A 21,196-nucleotide genomic window follows, 5' to 3' on the forward strand; every position below is an offset into this window, starting at 1 on the left:
CAATGGGCAAAGCTTCAAGTCATCTGGTCAACTACTCAGTGAGAAAAGAGAAATAGCCCAAGATTAGAATATATATAGTTTCATAGGTAGTGGTGAATATTTTAGTTGGTTAGGGACCTAAAACAAAGAATGGAAGATCGGGGACTAGGAGGTTGGGTGGAGGCACGTTAATGGATTAGTGGGAGAAGGCACAAGTGTGAAGATCTTTGCAGCAAATGTTAACACCCACCAGGAAAAATCCACCACCAAAGAGGCACTAAATAACTGTGGACAAAGTAACTTGGCTAGTTGATGTCAGCCTCTGTCATGGGCCACCTTAATGCTAGCACGATGGGCTCATGTAGGAGCAGCCATAGTGGCAGAGACGGAGGTTATGTATAGGCTCAATAGCAGGCTCCTTCTGACCAAGGCTGATCTAGCATCAATGCTGCCGAACATCCAATATGCTAGCAATAGACCTCATCGTTGAACTGTTGATACATAGCACTGTGCCTCTAGAAGACCTTGTTGGCAGGTCGACTACATTAGACCTCTTCCATCCTGGAGGGGCCAGAAGTTTGTTCTAACAGGAATAGGCATGTGTTCCAGATACGGCTTTGCCTTTCCTACTCACAGAGCCCTTGGCAATACCAATATCTTACAGTGTTTGATTCACCAACATGACCTTCCATGTAACATTGAGTCAGACCAAAGGACCCATGTTACAGCAAGGGGATGAAGTGATGGGCACATAACCATGGGATCCACTGGTCCTATCACATACCACATCACCTAAATGCCATCGACATGATGGAATGATGGAAGGGCCGATTGAAGGCAATGCTGGGGCATCAGCTAGGATATGCTGTTTGCACACTAAAGCTTTATATGGTGCTGTGTCATTTTAATAGGTAGAATACATGGGTTCAGGAACCAAAGGGTGGAAGTAGGAGAGGACCCACTTACCAAAAAACCTACAAGGGGAATTTGTGCTTCTGGTTCCTGCCACTCTGTATTTTGCAGATTTAGATTAGACATGGTTCCTTGGGGGAACATTTCCACCAACAGACACAGTAAGAGTTCTATTATCTTTAAGCTATGGCTGTTGTTCAGACACTTCAAGATCATTTCTTGACAGAAATGGAGTTACATCTTTGTAGGGATGGACCTGATCATCAGGAGACAGCAGGGCTGCTGCTGCTACATGTGGGGAGGGAGGACTATGTTTAACACCCAAGAGGTCTACCGAGGCTTCTCTTAGTACTTCCATTACCCAGTTTTGATAGTATACGGATAAATTCAGCAGCCACGGCTTTAGAAGGGCATGGTAACCAGGGGCTTAGATCCTTCATGGTTAAGAGTCTGTGTCAACCTTCCAACTAAACCACCTAAACAAAGAGAGGTATTAGCCAAGAGTGAGAGAAATCTAGAATTAATAGTAGAGTTGGAATTAAATGAGTATCAACTGTAGCCTTGATATCAGCAGCAGTGGCAGGGATGCAGTTCATTCCACTGACCTTCCTTTTATAGGTTTTCGCCAGGAAAAGAGCCCTCTCACCAAAGTCCTGAAGGAGCTGCTCTCGGAATTTACATGAAGCAAAAGGATCTGAGTAGCACAAGGGGTGAACTGTTATGACTGCTGTGTTGTGCACCCATATTCTCCCTCCAGGTCTGGAGAACTTATTCCCCTAGCTACTGGGAAGGCTGGCTGACAGCTGCAAGCTCTTAGATGAAGAGTCAACTCGCCCAAGGTCAGGTTCCCTTCCCCACACAGCTCATAGTCAAAGACTGGGACTCATCTGTAAAGGTGTAAAGGTTTAGACTCACCCCTCACCTGGGACAACTCTGTAAGGGCATTCCAGCTTCAGAACTCTCTCCGGGGTCAGCTGAGGCCTTGTGATTATGTTGCAGGTCAACTTATTCCTCTGCCTAATTGCTTCCTTGTGGTCCTGCACAGTGTTTATCCTAAGTCCACTCCCTAATACACTTCCTCCATGCTATTCTCCATCTCACAGCAATCATCTTTAGAGCTTTTTATTATCAATGACAGTTGTTAAAGTATACCCTGATCTTTCCTTTAATGAAATGAATCTATCTGTGGTTATTTAACATATTTATCAGGAACTTAATGGGTCTTTATGTTCAGTAGAATGTTACTGTCAAGAGACCTATTTTTTTTACTCCCATAAATATTATAATATAGGAGAGAAAACAAGACATGTATTAGAAAATATGCATGTTTGCTTTGTGTTCTGTAGTTAAGTGCTAGGTTTTACCCATTTGAAGAAGGGGGCAGGTAGTCTAGGTTGATTTTACAAAAAAATGACACCCTTATAGAGAAAGATCTTAAGCTTGCCACAAAGGAAATATAGAATATTTTTATCTTGGGGGAGTGGGTATTTAGACTGGTAGGAAGAATATGGGCTTTAGAATTGCAAAGTCCTGGCTTAAATACCAGTTTAACTCTTTATTAGTTGTGCTACTTTAAACAAGTTACTTAATTTAGCTAAGCTTGTCTAGGGAGAGCAGTGTACTGAAGGGTTTAATTGTGTAGACTCTGGAGCCGCATCAACAAAACTCTGTTATTTACCAACTAGGTAGTCTTAGATGACTTTCTTAACCTCTCTATACCTCAGTTCCCTCTTCTTTAAAATAAGGATAATGATAGTACCCACCTTATAGATTTCTTGAGAGGATTAAATAAATTAATTCATATAAAGTGCTTGGAACAATGCCAGCCATTGAGTGAGTAATCAATAAACATGGGCTATTACCATTATCTATACTATAGGTTCACAATACTTACCGAAAGGATTATGGTGAGGATTAAAATGAGGCAATGCATGTGATATGATTAGTTGAGTGCCTAGCACACAGTAAGCCCTAAAAAAAGCACAATCATGAAAATGTGGGTTATGGCTACTTCATAAGCTTAAGGATTCTATCTTTGTGCCAGGCACTGTGGTAGGTGTGGGGAGACAGAAAAAAACAAAGACACACCATAAGGCCTTTGGCCTTGAGCTGAGGGTAAATATGATGTGTTAGTTTTGACTGGGACAAGGGAAGGTAGATGGAGAGAAGTAAATACCAACAGGTGCATAAAGGATATTGTACAACTTTCTAATTCTTACTCTTACCTATTGGATTCTATTTGTTAATCAACTATTTACCATAATTATAGGTTTTTGGGGCTTGCATGTGAGTTTCTTCCAATTTGTACTTTTGAGTAACTCTAATTCGTAGCCACTTTTCTTATCTGATATACAATGAATGAAATCTACAGCGTTTTTCTTTAGGGTGGTGGAAAGTTTTGGTAGTTTTCTTATTTTATTAAAATTTTTTAGAGAAATTGTAGGTTTACAGAAAAACCATACATAAAATACAGAGTTCCCATATACCACCTGTGCCAGTTTGAAACTATTATGTACCCCAGGAAAGACTGTTCTTTTAATCCACTCTTGTGGGTGCAGACCTATTGTGGTGGGATCTCTTGATTAGGTTGTTTCCATGGAGGGGTGACCCCACCCATTCAAGGTGTGTCTTAATTAGTTTACTGGAGTCCTTAAGAGAGCTGAGAGCTGACACAGACCCCAAAGTTTAGAGATGCTAAGCTAAGAGAAGTCGTCCAGAGTTTGGCCCTGAGAAGGTAAGTGAGAACCACCAATGCTTAAGGAGAAAGCTACTGGAAACAGAAGCTGAAAGCAATGCAACCCAGGAGCAAACAACCAGCAGATGCCAGCCACATGCCTTCCCAGCTGACAGAGATTCCGGACACCAATGGCCTTTTCCTCAAAGAAGGTATCTACCTCTTGATGCCTTAATTTGGATATTTTCATGGCCTTACAACTGTAAATTTGTGAACTAATAAACCCCCATTGTAAAAGCCAAACCATTTCTGGTATATTGCATTTCTGGCAGCTTTAGCAAATCGGAACACCACCCATATACCACCCTATTATCAACACCCTGCATCAGTGTGGTACATTTGTTACAATTCATGGAAGAACATTTTAATAAAGGTACTATTAACTATAGTCCATAGTTTACAATAGGGTTCACTGTTTGTGTTTTATGATCATATTTAAAAAAATATTTATTCTAGTAATATTTACCACCCCAAATATCACCTTTTAACCACAAACCTATACAATTTAGTGCTGTTAAATATGTTCCCAATGTTTGTGCTTCTGTCACCACCATCCATCACCAAAGCTTTATGATCAACCCAAATAATCAATCAGATTTATGTTTGCAAAGGGCAAACGCAGAGACACAACTAACTAAACGAGTCTGCAGCTGGCAAAATTCTGCACTGTTCACAGTCTAGTTCTAACATTCTGGCTTTCCAGAGGGAGAAAGAGAGAGAGGGAGAAAGGGGGAGGGGGGGATGGGGGGGTGAAACTAGCACCACAGTTCCTTTGCTCCTTGTATTTATTACAAAAGCACAGTTATTGGATTTTGATCAGTAGAATAAATAATACAAATTGGCCCCTAGTGTTACCTTCTTTGCCACCTTTTCTTTATATTTGGCTTCACCGGTATCTCTGTTACTATTACTTTTCTTTCACTGATTCTTTTTGATGTGTTGATATTTAAGCCACCAAGTAGCATTCTTAGGAACCTAAGCAGCTGTCAAGGTGATAGGCAAATCTTCTAAGTGAAAAAAAACAAACACATCTTCCTCTTTCATTAAAAATTTCTTATTTCATGAAGACTTGCTTTGTTTTTACTGTTTTCTTCTCACAGTTCAAATAGACAATAATAATAATACCGGTGTCATCGCAATTATAAATAAGGCACTAATACCTAATACCATTCTAAAATAGCTTTTAAAAATTAATAGGAATAAAATAAAAAATCAAAACAAAAAAATAAAAATTAAAAAAAAATTCACTGCACCTCATCCAGATTCTTAGTTATTGTGCCAGTTTGAATGTATTATGTCCCGTAAATGCCATTATCTTTGATGTAATCTTGTGTGGGCAGACCTATCAGTGTTAATTAAATTGTAATTCTTTGAGTGTTTCCATGGAGATGCACCCTACCCAACTGTGGGTGATGACTCTGATTGGATAATTTCCATGGAGGTGTTGGCCTGCCCTTTCAGGGTGTGTCTGAATTAAACTTCTGGAGCACTGTATAAAGATCATACAGAAGGAGCAAGCTGGTACAGCCAAGAGGGACACTTTGAAGAAAGCACAGGAGCTGCATATGAGAGACAGCTTAAGATGTCCGAGGAAAGCAGACTCTTGCTTCAGAGAAGCTAAGAGAGGACAAATACCTCAAGTGCAAGTAAGAGTCACATTTTTGAGGAATTGCAGCCTAGAGAGGAATGTCCTGGGAGAAAGCCATTTTGAAACCAGAACTTTGGAGCAGATGCCAGCCGCGTGCCTTCCCAGCTAACAGAGATTTTCTGGACATCACTGGCCATCTTCCAGTGAAGGTACCCAATTGCTGATGCGCTACCTTGGACACTTTATGGCTTTCAGACTGTAACTTTGTAACCAAATAAATCCCTTTTATAAAAGCCAATCCGTTTCTGGTATTTTGCATTCCGGCAGCATTAGCAAACTAGAACAGTTATCAAATGTGCTTTTACTATTCTCTTCTTGACTAATGTCAAGTGGGAACTCTAATAGAAAGCACACTGCACCTGGAGTCAGGAAGTCTATGATCTACCCCTAATCCATTGTAGGGTCTAGATCCTAATAAAAGGGCTAATTGATCTCCAACTTTATCTACAGTCCCAATTAAAAGTCAGAACAAAATATTTATTGTGGGTTTACTGAGTTTTAGGTGTGGAGGTTGGGGCATAGGGATGAGAGATGAAGTTGCAGCATTTAGTCCTTTTCTTAAATCTGGTGGTGAAAACAGACTATATTCACAGGGAATAAACAGAGGGCTGTGGTGGAATGAGCAAGGACAAAGACACTGCTTCTCAAGGTTCTGAGGAGCGAAGGGAAACAACATCTCCTAGAACTGTGCAACACAAAGAGTGAACTCTAATATAAACTATGAATTTTTATTAATAATATAATTATAATAATATTGGTTTATATCAATTTCAACAAATTATAGGAGAAACTGTTTGTGAGGGGAATTGCTTCCTATTCCACCCATCACATCACCATGTATATTTCTTTTTTCCAGTTGAAAGTATATTATTTATTTACTTGTTCATTGTTCATTTTCTCCACTAGAATGTAAGCTTCATGGGGACAAGGACTTTATTTATTTATTTTTGCTAACTGGCACTATCTCTACAGCACTGGGGTTTTTAGTAAGTATAGGTTTAATGAATGAAGGTCACATTCCCAAATCCAAATATCTGGCTCCAGCAAATACTCTCAGTTACTAGGCAGAGACTCCTACAGAAAAACAATCAAAGATGGGGGAAACATGAAATGCTTTCTTTCTCCTTTGATGAGCACTTGTTTCCTTTGTAGCCTTAGGTAAAAGTGCCCTGTACTTGTTTCACATTTTACCGATATCTGTATTATAATGCTGACCTGAGCACTGGCAACGATAGAAATGTTTAAAATTCATATAGAGATGCTGTCCCACTTTACTAAATAGGAACTTTAAAGAGACACAAAAAAGATTCTAAGGAATATATTTGACCACAGTTTAAGGATAATTCAGTAATGACTGTTTTCACAGGAATTTCTGTTTTATAAACTTGGTTTAGTTTATGAGGGATATTGGTATGTAATTTTCTTTCCTGGCATGTTGTTGTCAGGTTTTGGTATCAGGGTTATGTTGGACTCATAAAATTAGTTGGCAAGTGTTCTGTCTTCCTCCAGTCTCTTAAAGAGTTTGTGTAAGAAGTTTGGTATTATTTCTTTCTTAAATTTTGGTAGAACTCACTAGCACGTTCCAGGGCCTAGAGTTTTGTTTTTATGGGAAGGTTTTCAATTTTGTATTCAATTTCTTTAGCTGATGTAGGACTGTTCAGATTTTCTATTTCTTATGTTAGTTTCAGAGAGTTGTGTTTTTAAGAACGTTATCCATTTCTCCTAAGTTGTCAAATGTACTGGACTAAAGTTGTTCATAATATTCCCTTTATCCTTTTGATGTCTGTAGGATCTAAAGTTGTGTCCCCTTTTTCATTCCTAATATTGGAAATTTGTGTTTTCTCTCTTTTTACCTTGATTAGTATTGCTTATCAATTTTATTCATCTTTCCAATTTTTGGATTTATTGATCATCTCCATTTTCATCTATTTTTTATTCTATTGAATTTTGCTCTTCCTTCTACTCTCTTACAGTTTAATTTACCTCTTTAAGTCCCTTGGCTGCAAACAGATTACTGAAGGAATTTTTGTTTTTCTGCCTTCATTACATATGGAGAGTACTGTGGTAGATTAAACAGTATTTCATTCTTTTAGAGGTGCTGTAGGCTTACAGTACAGTGATTAGGTTGCCGCTAAGGCCGGAGGAGTCTTTAGCAGCATCACCGGACTTTTAAGGGGAGGGACATCTTCTGTTGTGGGTAGGGTGGTGCAATTGACTTATGAGCCCTCCATGGCTAGGGATGGATAGATAGTTCACAAGCTATCCGAGGATTTCAGGAACCCACGTATGTCGATTATTCTATAGCGCTTCTCTTCAGAGCACTACATCCCAAAGCTCAGTTCTCAGCACGCAGAAGCTCTGAGGGAAGAGGAGCTTTCGAGTTCACGAAAGGTGGAACAATGACTCATCCCCATCTCACTGCAAGGTTTCAGTAAATGCGGCTTCGCGTTACAGCCCCTCTTCGCCTCGGCGATTCCATAACCTAACCACGGAGAGAACCTCCCGAACAAACCCGTCTCTCCTTCCCAGACAGTCAAACTTTCACAGGAGAAGGAACTGGGTGTGGTAAGAGTCGGTCAGAAACAAGTCAGCAACCCACCAGACACGTGACAGAAAGGAGGGCGAAGAGGACCAGGAGAACCTACTTCCGCCCAGGCTCCTCCCCCTTGACGTCGACCGCGTGGCCCCGCCCCGCCCTCCTAAGGGTGGAGCACGAGGCCCCGCCTCCAAACGGCCTCTCCTCGGAGGGAGACCACGCTGGCCAGTAGGGTGGGGCGAGTGGTTCGAGGGAGGGGCCGGGTACATAGGGCGGGGAGGAGAGGAAGGGAGGAGTCACGTGCGGCAGGCGGCTATAGGTCACGTGACCGGCCGCCGGGGCGGTGGGAGCCGGGACTGGGAGTTCTCCAGAGGGAAGAGGAGTGAAGTGGGGGGGACGCGGCGGCGGCGGCGGCGGCGGCGGCGCTCACAATGGTGAGTGCGCGGCGGCCCGCGTGCTTTGCTTCCCGCCCTCGTCTCGGAGCGCGCGGCGGGCCGGCCAACGGCGGGCTGGGCGTTGCGGGAGAGGCAGCGGGGAGCGGGAGAAGGGGGCAGGCGAGCAGGGCGGGGAGCTGGGCTAGGCCTGTCGGGCCAACCCGAGGGCGGGGAGGAGCGGGCGACGCTGCCTCTTCCCGGTTGCGGAGAGGCCCGAGCACCTGCGGGCAGCGGCGTGCTCTCCTGGCCATGTCGGAGCCTCTGCCCGCGTTTCTCCTCCGGCTTTGGGGGCCCCAGTTGGGTACTCGGACCCCGCCTCTGCGGGGGCTTGTCGCCGCCTCCCCTTCCAAGGTAGCCAGTCTCTCTGCTCTTCCCGGGCTGCCTCGCTTCCCTTTATGTTGGGTGACCCGTGAGTCCATCAGTTACGGACTCTGGGGTACTTGTTCACTCTCTGCCAGTATGTCACGAGCTTGATAAACTCCTTGATTTTTAAAAAACACCTGGATATGGTGATAGTCTGCGATTTTATGACCCCAGTTCAGGGTTGCTGTTGACACTTGTAGAATGAAAGTGAAAAGGAAAAGGACGTTGGGGGGAGGGGGATGTCTTTAATTTAAAGACACTGGTTTCTTGCCCGCCTTTTAAAGTATTGACTGTCATTTCCTCCCCCGAGAAATTTCTATAAACGTAACGTTCTGGGATGTTGAACTGGCCTAGAAAGCAGGGGAGGGAAGGAAATCAATACTCTAACCATAGAGTTAGTGGGAAGCACAAGACTGGGCACGATGGCGTTGAACTATGTGTGTGTGGGTTATCTCCTCTAGTTTGGTTCTCATTTGGGTCCTTTTGTTATAGAATACGTTTATTCGTTTTCATTTAACAGTCATAGGCTTGAGCGCCTACTGTGTGCTGTCCTTCTACAAGGTGCTCTCCTCAAGCTCATTGGTTTTATAAACTGAGACTTTTGGCCAGAGGCCAAACTAGGTTTAAAAAAAAACTTTGAATAAATAGATTTTATATTTAGAAATCGTGTTACTTTAATTTTTAAAAAGTCAAGACAGACGTGTTCATTCTTAAATGTGGAGCCCTTTTTTCTTTCATTCAACAAATATTTAGGCACACCCAGAGGCAGTGAGCAAGCAAGCCCCTGCCTTCTCGTAGCTTACAATCTAAAGGAAGGTGAATATTTAATTGTTTCTTTAATATGTAAGATACAATTATAACTACTAAGAAGGAAGTATTGGGGGACCCTGCCTAGTCAGGGAGTTAGGGAAGGCTTCTTTAATTGAATATCATTTGAAAAGAAAACTTACAAGGGCTTCCTGTTTTTTGCTTACATTTATATTTGCTATTTTTAATAAGTTTCTTGAATCATGTTCAACAGCAATTTAAAAAATTTTTCCAGTTACTCATGAAAGTAACTTTTAAAGCTTTAAAACATTGAAACGGGCATAAATATGTATGAAAATTTGCTGTTTCATTGCTTGTGTATGGATTAAGTGAATGCATTTTGAGAGTCTCTTGCCCAACTTTGAGTAACATTCTTTACATCACTGGACTTAGTGAAATTTCTTCAGTAAGGGCTGAAAAGTTTGCTGCCTTTATGTATCCACGTGTAGTTTTGCTCGATCGTAATGCTCTAAACTGGGTTCACAACTTATGTGAAAAACCTTAAATGAAACTACAGTCGGCGATAGGAAAGTTAAGCAAGGATTAGAAAACTGTAGAAATAATTTTAATGTTTTAATTGTCACATATTTTGCAGTCTAGTAATTTAAAAGCTACAAGATTTTTAACTTGCTTATTAACTGTCTAATACTGTTTCTGAAAATCTCATGTTCTGAATATTCACATGAAGATGCTTCTCTCCCAAAGAATTTAGTAGTCTTAAACTTAGGTCTCAAAACCGCCCTCTGTAATTACAAGAAAAGTTGAATTAATGTATCTTAACCCTCTGTACATTTTATTCCCTTTCATCTAGTCTTTGCCATCCTGACAATTCTGTATTTTACTTCCTCTTTACATATCTAGAGAAATATAATTTGGTTGCGGATAATTAAAAAGATTTTAATTTCATGACTTATTTGAAATGACCAGGTGCATGTCTTAAAACCTTTAAGAGCAAGACTGGGTTAGAGAATCTTTTTCCTTCAACTCCCTTTAGAAGGAAAACAAAAAGACTTAAACCTTTTTCTTAGTTTTTTTTTTCCCTTATCTACTTGTTAAATGTAGGACATTCACAATTGTTTGGAGGTTTTAAGTATAGTTAATTTTTGATGTGTCTTAATGTAAAAAATGATGTTAATCCAATGCTACATTCTCATGCCATAATTAACCTTGTTAAAATGCTTATAGTTTATTACTCAACCATTATTCTTCTGCATATGCTATACCAGACTTTTTATAAACCTTCTGATCTCTTTCAGTTTTAGAGTTTTGTGTTTTGAAAAGTAAGCCTACTTTTATTTTTAGTTATGAAATATTTCATGCATTTAAAAGCAGGCTAACATAGTTATTACATATATTTTTAATGTTTAGGAAGTTTTAAGTGTCCAAATTCTTTAAGAAGTTAAATAAGACTTCTTGCATAATTATATTTGTTATTAATTGATGGTAAATTTCATAAAACTTTGCCTATTTTATACCATTTTATTTATCGGCAATTTTAATTTTATTTTTGGTTATTTTTTAATATCAGCTTTCAAATCCCAAGTTCAGCTCTATGTGTTGAGGATATGAAAAAAATACCATTTCTTTATATCTGTAAAACATTTTTTATAGTTTTCAAATCTCACTTTTCCTTGATCAGCTCTGGGAAGTGTTGGGATTGAGAAAATAATTTTCCTGCCTCTATTTTATAGCTCAAATTAGTTAATGTTGCTTTCATAAGGAAGGAGAGCTCAATTCTCTGAAAGCCCTCATTGCCAATTGGCAATAATCTTTTTACAGATCTAATTTTGTTTCCCTATTTAAAATACACAGCTCCTTGGACACCTTGTCTTCTACCTTTTTATAACTGCTCCTTCCACAACAGCCTTACCCACCACGGTTGCTGGCTCTTTGCTTTGCACATGGTTGATAATTAGTAATTATCAGCTGATTGATTCTGAGCTGCTCTGCATTCTCATATATCTGTAGTCCTTAGGTGAAGATGTGTAATTTCATACTTTATTTTGAGCAAGTTTTGAGTTTAAGATTTGGAGTATGAAAGCTAACTAGGAAAGGACAGTGCAGGTGACTTATAATTGGTGCTTTTTGTTCTCTTTTCTAAATTAGTTCAGAGTCAGATTTGATTCTTAGTATTCTAATCAAAATTGAGTTATGTTTGTAATATCAGAGAAGATGAAAACATCTTGTCAGAAAGAAAATTTGCTGTTTGTATGTAAAAAGTACTAATCTGGTAATTGTTACTTCTTGAAATTATAATACCTTTTGTTAATGTAGGATTAATAAAAACAAAAAAAAGGCCCAGAATTTAGGACACTATCTGTTTGATCATATTATTACCCTGTGACTTACACAGCCTTAGGAGGGTCATGGCTTGCATACAGCTTGCTTGACTTACTCAGCTCTAGTCTTTTATTACTACACCTTTGCTAATTTCCTGGGGGAGGCCTAGTCTCACGAATATTCCAGATTTCAGCTCATTTCTTTTGTGTATTTATTTATTTTCTATTATTGGGACAGCATATATTTTATTCAAAATTAATTTTACATTCAGCAGGTATTTGAATGCTTTCTACTAACTGCTAGGCACTCTCCAAGGCACCTTGTCTTCAGTGATGATCAAAGGACAAGGTATCCGTCCCCACAGAGTTCACAGTTCACTTGGGGAGTCAGATATAAATAAGCACACAGATTATAATAAATAATAAAGTTAAATTACATGATTACAAAATTTGGAGATACAAATTTTGATCGAGAGGTCAGGAAAGGCCGTTTTCCGGAGGTGAGTGAAACTGCAAATTGAAGGATGAATGAGCTAGGTCCAGGATATATATCTTGGCTCTAGGACAAGGAAGGCTGGCAAATTTTACAAACTATTCCAGAAAGACCGTGGATCATGTGATGCTGGTATGGCTGGAGAGATGGACAGGGTCACATATATGTAGACCATATGAAGGAACATGGGTGTGTGAGTGTATGTAAATAAACACTTAATTGAAGTAAACATTACCTACAGAAAAGTACACAAATAATTGACCACGTGTATCAAGCATTCAGAATATAAAAAGGAACCCATGACTTCTAATAGTATAGTGTACATTACCTGGTTTTGATTTTTTATATAAATGGAATCATAGTGTGTATTTTTGTGGCTTTTTTCACTCAACATGTTGTGTATAGTTGTATCTCATTCTTTTGCTATTTGGTATTCCCATTGTATGAATATATACCCAAATTATGTATCCATTCTCCTGTTGATGGCTATTTGGATTGTTTCTATTTGGGGCTATTATGAACAATGCTGCTGTGAACAGTCTTATATTTGTCTCCAGGTTCCTGTGTGTAACAGTTTATGAATAGAGTATATATCTAGGGGTGGAATTATGGGGTCAAGGAATATGCTTATCTTCAGCTTTACCAAATAATGCCAAACTGTTTTAGAAAGTAGTTCCTGTTCATACTCTCACAAGCCCATTGAAAGATCTTAAGCAGGGAATTATATGATCAGATATATGTTTTTAAAGGATCATTCTGATTGTTCTATAAGGCAGAGTAAGAGATGTAGGAAGATTTAATAAGAGACCATTCTCTTTGATAAAAACAAAAACAAAAATGACTAGAAGGCTGCCTTTCATAGGTGACAAAAATGATCCAATATCAGACTTGTTAATGAATTATGTATTGTTATTACCAACTAGTGTGTTTTGATATTTTCAAGCAGTTGATTTTTGTCCCTTATGTTTTTGTCATATTCAGGATTTACATAAGGCTTAAAACTTTTCTTTACAAAAATTCACATAAATTTTACTAGTTTAGTACATTAGGACCAGTTTTATTCCAAGGTTTTACACAGTGTAATATGTACTATTTGGACCTGTTCTAGTGTTAGACTTTACAGTAAGTAGTACTATATAATATATATGTATGAGTAATTTGGATTGTATGAGTTCTGCTATAATGAAAAGTCTCATCAAAGTGTAACCAAAGGTAAGTTTTCAAATCAAGATGTTAAAAATTAATTTCTTAGATTTCTGGTGTATGTTAATATTTGATTATTTATAGTGATTACGTATGGAAATGATTGAAATTATAGCAAATTTAAATTTGTCTTGTTATGATGAAGAATTGGATAAAAATTCTTACTATCAGTGCCATATGAGCTCACAGATTTTCAGTCTGTTTAACCATAGGTCATAGGTAATTAAATTTGAAGTACAAAATGTGGTAGAGACTAAAGTTGATAAATATGAACATTTTCCTTTTATTTCAGAGTTTTCTTGGAGGCTTTTTTGGTCCCATTTGTGAGATCGATGTTGTCCTTAATGATGGGGACACCAGGAAAATGGCAGAAATGAAAACTGAAGATGGGAAAGTAGAAAAACACTATCTTTTCTATGATGGAGAATCTGTTTCAGGAAAGGTAAATCTTTGTTTTGGAGAATTACCTAGTTGAAGGACATTAGAATTAGTCATCACGTAGGCTGTGCCATTTCTAAATTTGAATGGTTGTATTAGCGATGGAAATTTTTCCGAAGGTCAACTAAATCCTTTTTTTGTTAGAAAATTTATAGGAAAGATTCTTAACCTGGAAGGATTTTAGGGGCAGGGTCTCTATATGCTCTAAATTGCATGCAAAATTTTGTGGTTTTGACTGTGTGCATCTAATTTCTGACAGTTTCTCCAGTGGGGCTGGAATCCACTCAAAGTTAGTTTGTCCTTTAACATAAAGCTGAGAGATGGAGGTTGGAGGCAATTCTCTAGCTTTCTAAATTTTTTTTTCCTTTCTTTATGGTTTACCTTTCTGTTTTCCTACCATTGTAGGAGATAGGTTGATTTTGCCTAATAGGTTTATTAGACATTTGAGATTACTTTTTATTGACTTGTCTGTTTGGGTCCATTGAGAGATTGCCTGTTGGGGTCTTAGTATGAGTATGACTTTTTTTTTTTTTTTAATTGTTTTTCATCTTTTATTTCCCTGAAACTCTTACTTTTAAAAAAATGGTAAGAAAGAGACGAGGCCTAAAGGAAAGCAGACAAAATCATCAAATGGTTGGAACATGTCAGATGAAGAGGGGTTGAAGTAGTGTATCGCCTACAGAAAAGAAGGCTTGTTAATATGCTTTGAGTTGGGGTTTGGAGGTTAGGGATACCAACCAAGTCTTCTTTCTAGGGAGAGATTGAACCTACTAATATCTCAGATATTTTCATTTGACAAGTAAATATCTTATCACTACAGCTATGCTGTAAGCTCTTTAAGACAAAGGGATCAGAGTGTGCTTCTGTATTCGCCATAAAATATATCATAGTGTTGGTTATAAAATAGGCTCTCAGTAAATAGTTATTTGATTTATTTATTTATTTACTGTTTTTAAGTCTAGCAGGGAACGTTCCCTATCTGGTTTAAAATGTCATCTGAAAATTAATGTTCATGGTTGTTTGTGGGATAAATAAAGGAAGACATTGTTTAAGTTAAAAATGAACGCACTTCACTGTGTTTTTGAAAAATAGCTGACATTCGGGTTACATTTTTGGAATTATTAGAAATCACATGTAGACCTACCTAGTTAATAACAGTAGAGTATACATGTGTATTTTAAAATAAAATCTCTTAAGTAAATATTTTCTGTTCCTTAGAAGATATTATTGACTTGACTATTAATCTGAGATTTTTTAATTTCATTTTAATCATTATTGTAAAATAAAACAGATATAGAAAACCATACAAAACAAAAATAAATTTTATAATGCATATTTCTTGAAATCACCATCCAAGTTAAGAAGTGGAACTTTGCCAGCTACTCCATCTATTCCATCCTAGTCACAATCCCTTTCCTTCAAATGTAACCACTATACTGACTTTTTTAAAATACAGTTTTATTGAGATATATTCACATACCCTACAGTCATCCACAGTTATTCACAGTACTATCATATGGTTGTGAATTCATCACCAGAATCAATTTTTGAACATTTTCCTTACTCCTCCAAAAATAAAAGTAAAAATGCATACCTAAAACATTTCATCCCCCCATCCCTACCCTATTTTTCATTTAGTTTTTGTCCTCATTTTTCTACTCATTTGTCCGTAACACTGGATAAAAGGAAGTGTGAGCCATGAGGCTTTCACAATCTCACAATCACACCATGTAAGCTACATAGTTATGCAATTGTTTTCAAGGATCAAGGCTATTGGGTTGCAGTTCAACAGTTTCAGATATTTCCTTCTAGCTATTCCAATACACTAAAAGCTAAAAAGAGATATCTATATAGCGCATAAGAATGCCCTCCAGTTTGAAATCTCTCAGCCACTGAAACTTTATTTTGTTTCATTTCACTTCCCCCTTTTGGTCAAGAAGATTTTCTTTGTCCTATGATGCCGGGTCTAGGCTCATCCCCAGGAGTCATGTCCCACATTGCCAGGGAGATTTATACCCCTGGGAGACATGTCCCACTTAGTGGGAAGGGCAGTGAGTTCATCTGCCGCATAGGCTTAGAGAGAGAGGTCCACATCTGAGCAATAAAGAGGTTCTCTGGGGGAGACTCTCAGGCACAATTTTAAGTAGGCTTATTCTCTCCTTTGCAGTAACAAGCTTCATAAAGGCAAACCCCAAGATTGGTGGCTCACCTCACTAAATTGTTAGTCCTCAATGTTTGTGAGACTATCAGTACTAACCTAGGTGAGGAAGTCCAACATTTCCACATTTTTCCCCAGTTCCTCAGGGGGACCCTGCAAAAAATATTCTCTGCCCAAATTACTTTGGGATTTATCAGGATTTCACATTAACCTGTACAAACCTACCAGATCCCACTTCCTATTCAAAGTTTCATGTAATTATAATGTTTGAATAAACTGATTGTATTAAATTATTCAGTGTGCTGTAGAAAATATAGATCCTGCACCAAATAAACATCTCTTCTCTTGGTCTCATATAGAAGTTGAAGTATTAAGACACAGTCAATATCGTCCTTCACCCTTTGGCCTGATTTGCCTTAGTCCTAACGTGATCCACTTCATTCTTATTTCTACTGAAGTCTGAACTCTTTTTTCAGCTCTTGTAACAGTTGCTGTATGAATACTGACATTCATAGTTGCTGAGCTCTAGCTCTGAGTTTCCGGTGTCACACAGATACCAAAGTACCAGAGACCGACCAGGTTATACACAAAGAGCTCAGCATCTCTGAATTTAGAGATAACCATTACAACTCAGGAATAGATGTGACTGCTCTAAGAGCTTACAGTCTAGGGACCATTACAATAAGCATTTCCTAGATAATCTGGGCTCTAAGATTTAATTCTCAGAGTTTATACATTATAGTTAGTCCATATTAGTGAGGCATTTATAATGTTTGTCTTTTTGTTTCTGGCATACTTCACTTGAAATGCTGTCCTCAAGATCCATTCATCTAGTTGCATGTCTCACAGCTTCATTCCTTCTTGTATCTGCTCAATATTCTATTGTATGTGTACACCACGGTTCACCATTCTGTTAATCATCAGTCGATGTACGCTTAGGCTACCTCCATCCATCGCAAATTGTGAACACTCTTCGGCATAAACACCAGTGTGCAAATGTCCATTCATGCCCCTGCTCTCAGATCTACCAAGAAGATCCCCCATAATGAGGCTGCAGGACCTTATGGCACCCACGTACTTAGCTTCTTGTGGAACCACCGCTCTGTCCTCCAGATGGGCTACACCATTCTACTTCCCTACCAACAGTGAATAGGTACATCCCTCTCTCTGTGTTTTCGCCAGCACTTGTGTCCATCTGTTTATATTTTTCCTTGCAGTTTTTATAGAGATATATTCACATACTATACAATCATCCAGTGTACAATCAGTTGTTCACAGTTATCATCATATAGTTGTGCATTCATCACAACTGGCACTTGAACATATTCATTACTTCAAAAAAAAAAACATTTAAAAAAATTAAAAAGATAAAAAAAATTAAATACCATACAATATAATAATAAGGTAAGACTACACCACCACTACCAAGAATCCCATACCCCTCCCTTATATCCCCCTCTCATAGACATTTAGCTTTGGTATATTGCCTTTGTTACATTTAATGGAAGCAAATTACAATGTTACTGTTAACCATAGTCTCCAGTTTGCTTTGATTATATTTTTCCCCAGTACCATCCCTTTTTCAACACCTTGCAAGGTTGACATTCATTTGTTCTCCCACATGTAATAATATTTTTATATTTGTACATTTAGTCACCATCATTGACCACTCTAGATTTCACTAAGTTATACAGTTCCAGTCTTTAGTGTCTGTCTTTCCTTTTGGTGTCATACTTGCCCCTAGCACTCCTCTTTCAGCTTTATTCACAGACATCGTTGTTCAGTGTTCTTACAGTATTATGCTACCATCACACAGTACTGTGCTATCCATTTCTGGATCTACACAGTCAATCCTGTTGAACATTCTGTATTCCTTCAGCATCAAATGCCTGATCTCTACCCTCTTTCTATTTCCTGATAACCTGTGTTCTCAGCTTTTGACTCAAAGTTTGCTCATTAATGTTAGTTCATATTAGTAAGACCATACAGTATTTGTCTTTTTGTTTCTGGCTAACTTCGCTCAACACAACATCCTCAGGGTTCACCCACGTTGCTATATGTTCCGTGTCTTTGTTCTGTTCCATCATGTATATACACCGCAGTTTGTTTATCTGCTTGTCTGTTGATGGACCTTTGGGCTGTTTCCATCTCTTGGCAGTCATGAATAATGCTGTTAAGAACATTGGTTTACAAATGTCTTTTATGTCTTAGCTTTCAGTTCCTCTGAGTATATATACCTACTAATGCAATTGCTGGATCATATGGCAATTCCATAGTTAGCTTCCTGAGGAACCATCACTCTGCCTTCCAGAGTGGCTGCACCATTCTACATACCCACCAACAGTGAATAAATGTGCCTCTCTCTCCACATCCTCTCTAGCACTTGTAATTTTCTGTTTTATTGATAATGGTCATTCTAGTATGTGTGAGATGATATCTTATTGCGTTTTTGATTTGCATTTCCCAAATAGCCAGTGAAGTTGAGCATCTTTTCATATGTTTTTGAGCCATTGGTATTTCCTCTTCAGAATAGTGTCTATACATGTCTTTTGCCCATTTAAAAATTGGGTTGTTTATCTTTCTGTTGTTGAGTTGTTGGATCTCTTTATATATTTTGGATATTAAATCCTTATCTGATGTGTGGTTTCCAAATATTGTCTCCCATTGCATAGGCTGCCTTTTTACTTTCCTGACAAAGTCCTTGGATGTACAAAAGTGTTTAATTTTGAGGAGATCCCATTTATCTACTTCTTCTTTGATTGTGCTTTGGGTGTAAGGTCTAGGAAACCACCTCCTATCACAAGATCTTTACGATATTTCCCTACATTTTCTTCTAAAAGTCTTATGGTTTTAGTGCTAATGTTTAGGTCTTTGATCCATTTTGAGTTTATTTTTGTATAAGGTGTGAGATAGGAGTCCTCTTTCATTCTTTTGGATATGGATATCAAGTTCTCCAAACACCATTTATTAAAGAGGCTGCTCTGTCCCAGTTGCTTTGGCTTGACTGCCTTATCAAAGATCAGTTGTCCGTAGATGAGAGAGTCTATTTCTGGACACTCAATTTGATTCCATTGTTCGGTATATCTATCTTTATGCCAGTACTATGCTTTTTTGACCACTGTAGCTTTGTAGTATGCTTTAAAGTCAGGTAGTGTGAGACCTCCCACTTTGTTCCTCTTAAGATATTTTTGGCTATTTGGGGCACCTTGCCCCTCCAAATAGATTTGGTTATTGGCTTTTCTATTTCTGCAAAGTTGTTGGGATTTTAATTGCTATTGCATTGAATCTATAAATCAATTTACGTAGAATTGCCATCTTACTATATTTAGTCTTCTAATCTATGAACACGGTATGTTCTTTCATTTTTTAAGGTCCTGTTTGATTTCTTTTAGCAGTTTCTTATAGTTTTCTCTGTATAGGTCTTTTGTGGCCTTGGTTAAGTTTATTCCTAAATACTTGATTCTTTTGGTTGTTGTAAATGGAATTTTTTTCTTGATTTCCTCCTCCTGTTGCTTACTACTTGTGTATGAGAACACTACAGATTTTTGTGTGTTCATCTTATAGCCTGCCACTTTGCTGTGTTCATTGATTAGCTCTATTAGCTTTGCTATAAGAGGATCATGTCATCTGCAAACAGTGAAAGTTTTACTTCTTTCTCTCCAATTTGATGCCTTTTATTTCTTTGTCTTGCCTAATTGCTCTAGCTATAACTTCCAACATAAAAGTTGAATAACAGTGGTGATAGTGGTTCTTTGTTTGTATTTTTTGTTTTTTAAATTAAATTCAGTTTTATTGAAATACATTCACATACCATACAGTCACCCATGGTGTACAATCACCTGTTCAGGTGTGATCACATAGTTATGCATTCGTCACTCCAATCCATTTTTGAACATTTTCCTTAACATCAGGAAGAATCAGAATAAGAATAAAAAGTAAAAGTAAAAACATCCAAATCACCCCCCATCCCACCCTATTTTTCATTCAGTTTTTGTCCCCATTTTTCTGCTCATCTATCCATACACTTGATAAAGGGAGTGTGATCCACAAGGCTTTCACAATCACATTGTTCCCGCTTGTAAGCTACATTGTTCTACAATCGTTTTCAAGAGTCCAGTCCTGATTGGTATTAATTCTCCTTGGAATGCTTGGTAGAATTTGTCTGTGAAGCTGCCTAGGATTTTCTTTGTTGGGAGATTTTTGATGACTGATTCAGTCTCTTACTTGTGACTGGTTTATTGAGGTATTTTATCTGTTCTAGAGTCTGTAGATTGTTCATGTGTTTCTAGGAAATTGTCCATTTCATCTACATTGTGCTTTGTATAATTTCAATGTTTTAAAATTTATTAAGACCTGTGTTCTAGTTTGCTAGTGCTGCCGGAATGCAAAACACCAGAAATGGACTGGCTTTTATAAAGGGGGTTTATTTGGTTACACAGTTACAGTCTTTTTTTTTTTTTTTAATTTTGAAATAAATTCAAAGTTATAGGAACAGTTGCAAAACAATACTAACCTCATACACAGAATTCCATCATACCCTGACCCCCCTCCCCCGATAGCCCAATCCACCAATGTTAACATACTGTCACATCGCTATTTCTTTCCCTCCTTCCCTATCATCCATCATCATTGCTCTGTCTTCTGAACATATGAGAGCTAGCTTCACACACCTTTGAACAAACACTGTAATTCACATATACACTTCCCATGAATAAGAACATTCTTTTATGCAATCCCATTAAGCGCAGCTAAGAAGTACAAGAGATTCAACAATCATACAAAGCTTACATTCTGTATTTCCTTTTCCTTATGTCTCAGCTGTGTCCCTTTGAGCTTCCTGTCCTTCATCCTCCAATTCCATCAAGGTTCAACCTTGGTATTTGATTGTCATCTATTTAGACTGTCGTCTTTTTTTTTTCAATTGTGGAAACATATATACAGCCTAAATCTTCCCATTCCACCCCCTCCCTAGCCTTCCATTAGTGGGATTAATCACATTTAGAATGTTATAATGCTCTTTCCCACCATCCATTTCTAGAAATTTCCATTCACCTCAAACAGCAACCCTACACTCATTTCTTAACTCCCCATTGCCCCTTCCCCCATTTCTCTTAACCCATACTCTACTTTTCATCTCTATGGTTATATTCTCTGATAATTTCTTTGTGTTTACTGTGGGGCTTAAAATTAACCTCTTAAATCCATAACAATC

At 38.1% G+C, this 21,196-nt stretch overlaps 1 protein-coding gene across 3 annotated transcripts in view; it reads left to right on the plus strand.

Annotated features, from left to right (window-relative positions):
* The first annotated feature begins 8,129 nt into the window (after positions 1 to 8,129).
* VPS26A (VPS26, retromer complex component A) overlaps positions 8,130 to 21,196 on the plus strand; it is a 44,719-nt gene continuing 31,652 nt past the window's right edge. Inside the window, exons 1-2 of one of the 3 annotated variants that reach the window (XM_037804627.1) lie at positions 8,130 to 8,243; positions 13,681 to 13,830. In XM_037804627.1, coding sequence (XP_037660555.1) covers positions 8,241 to 8,243; positions 13,681 to 13,830 — 153 coding nt within the window. In that variant the 5' untranslated portion in view covers positions 8,130 to 8,240. Of the gene's footprint in view, positions 8,244 to 8,398; positions 8,595 to 13,680; positions 13,831 to 21,196 lie in introns of those variants that run through there. The other 2 variants (XM_037804626.1, XM_037804630.1) reach the window with 2 other exon arrangements.

Source organism: Choloepus didactylus, chromosome 15 (assembly GCF_015220235.1).
Source record: "Choloepus didactylus isolate mChoDid1 chromosome 15, mChoDid1.pri, whole genome shotgun sequence".
Taxonomy (NCBI): Eukaryota; Metazoa; Chordata; class Mammalia; order Pilosa; family Megalonychidae; genus Choloepus; species Choloepus didactylus.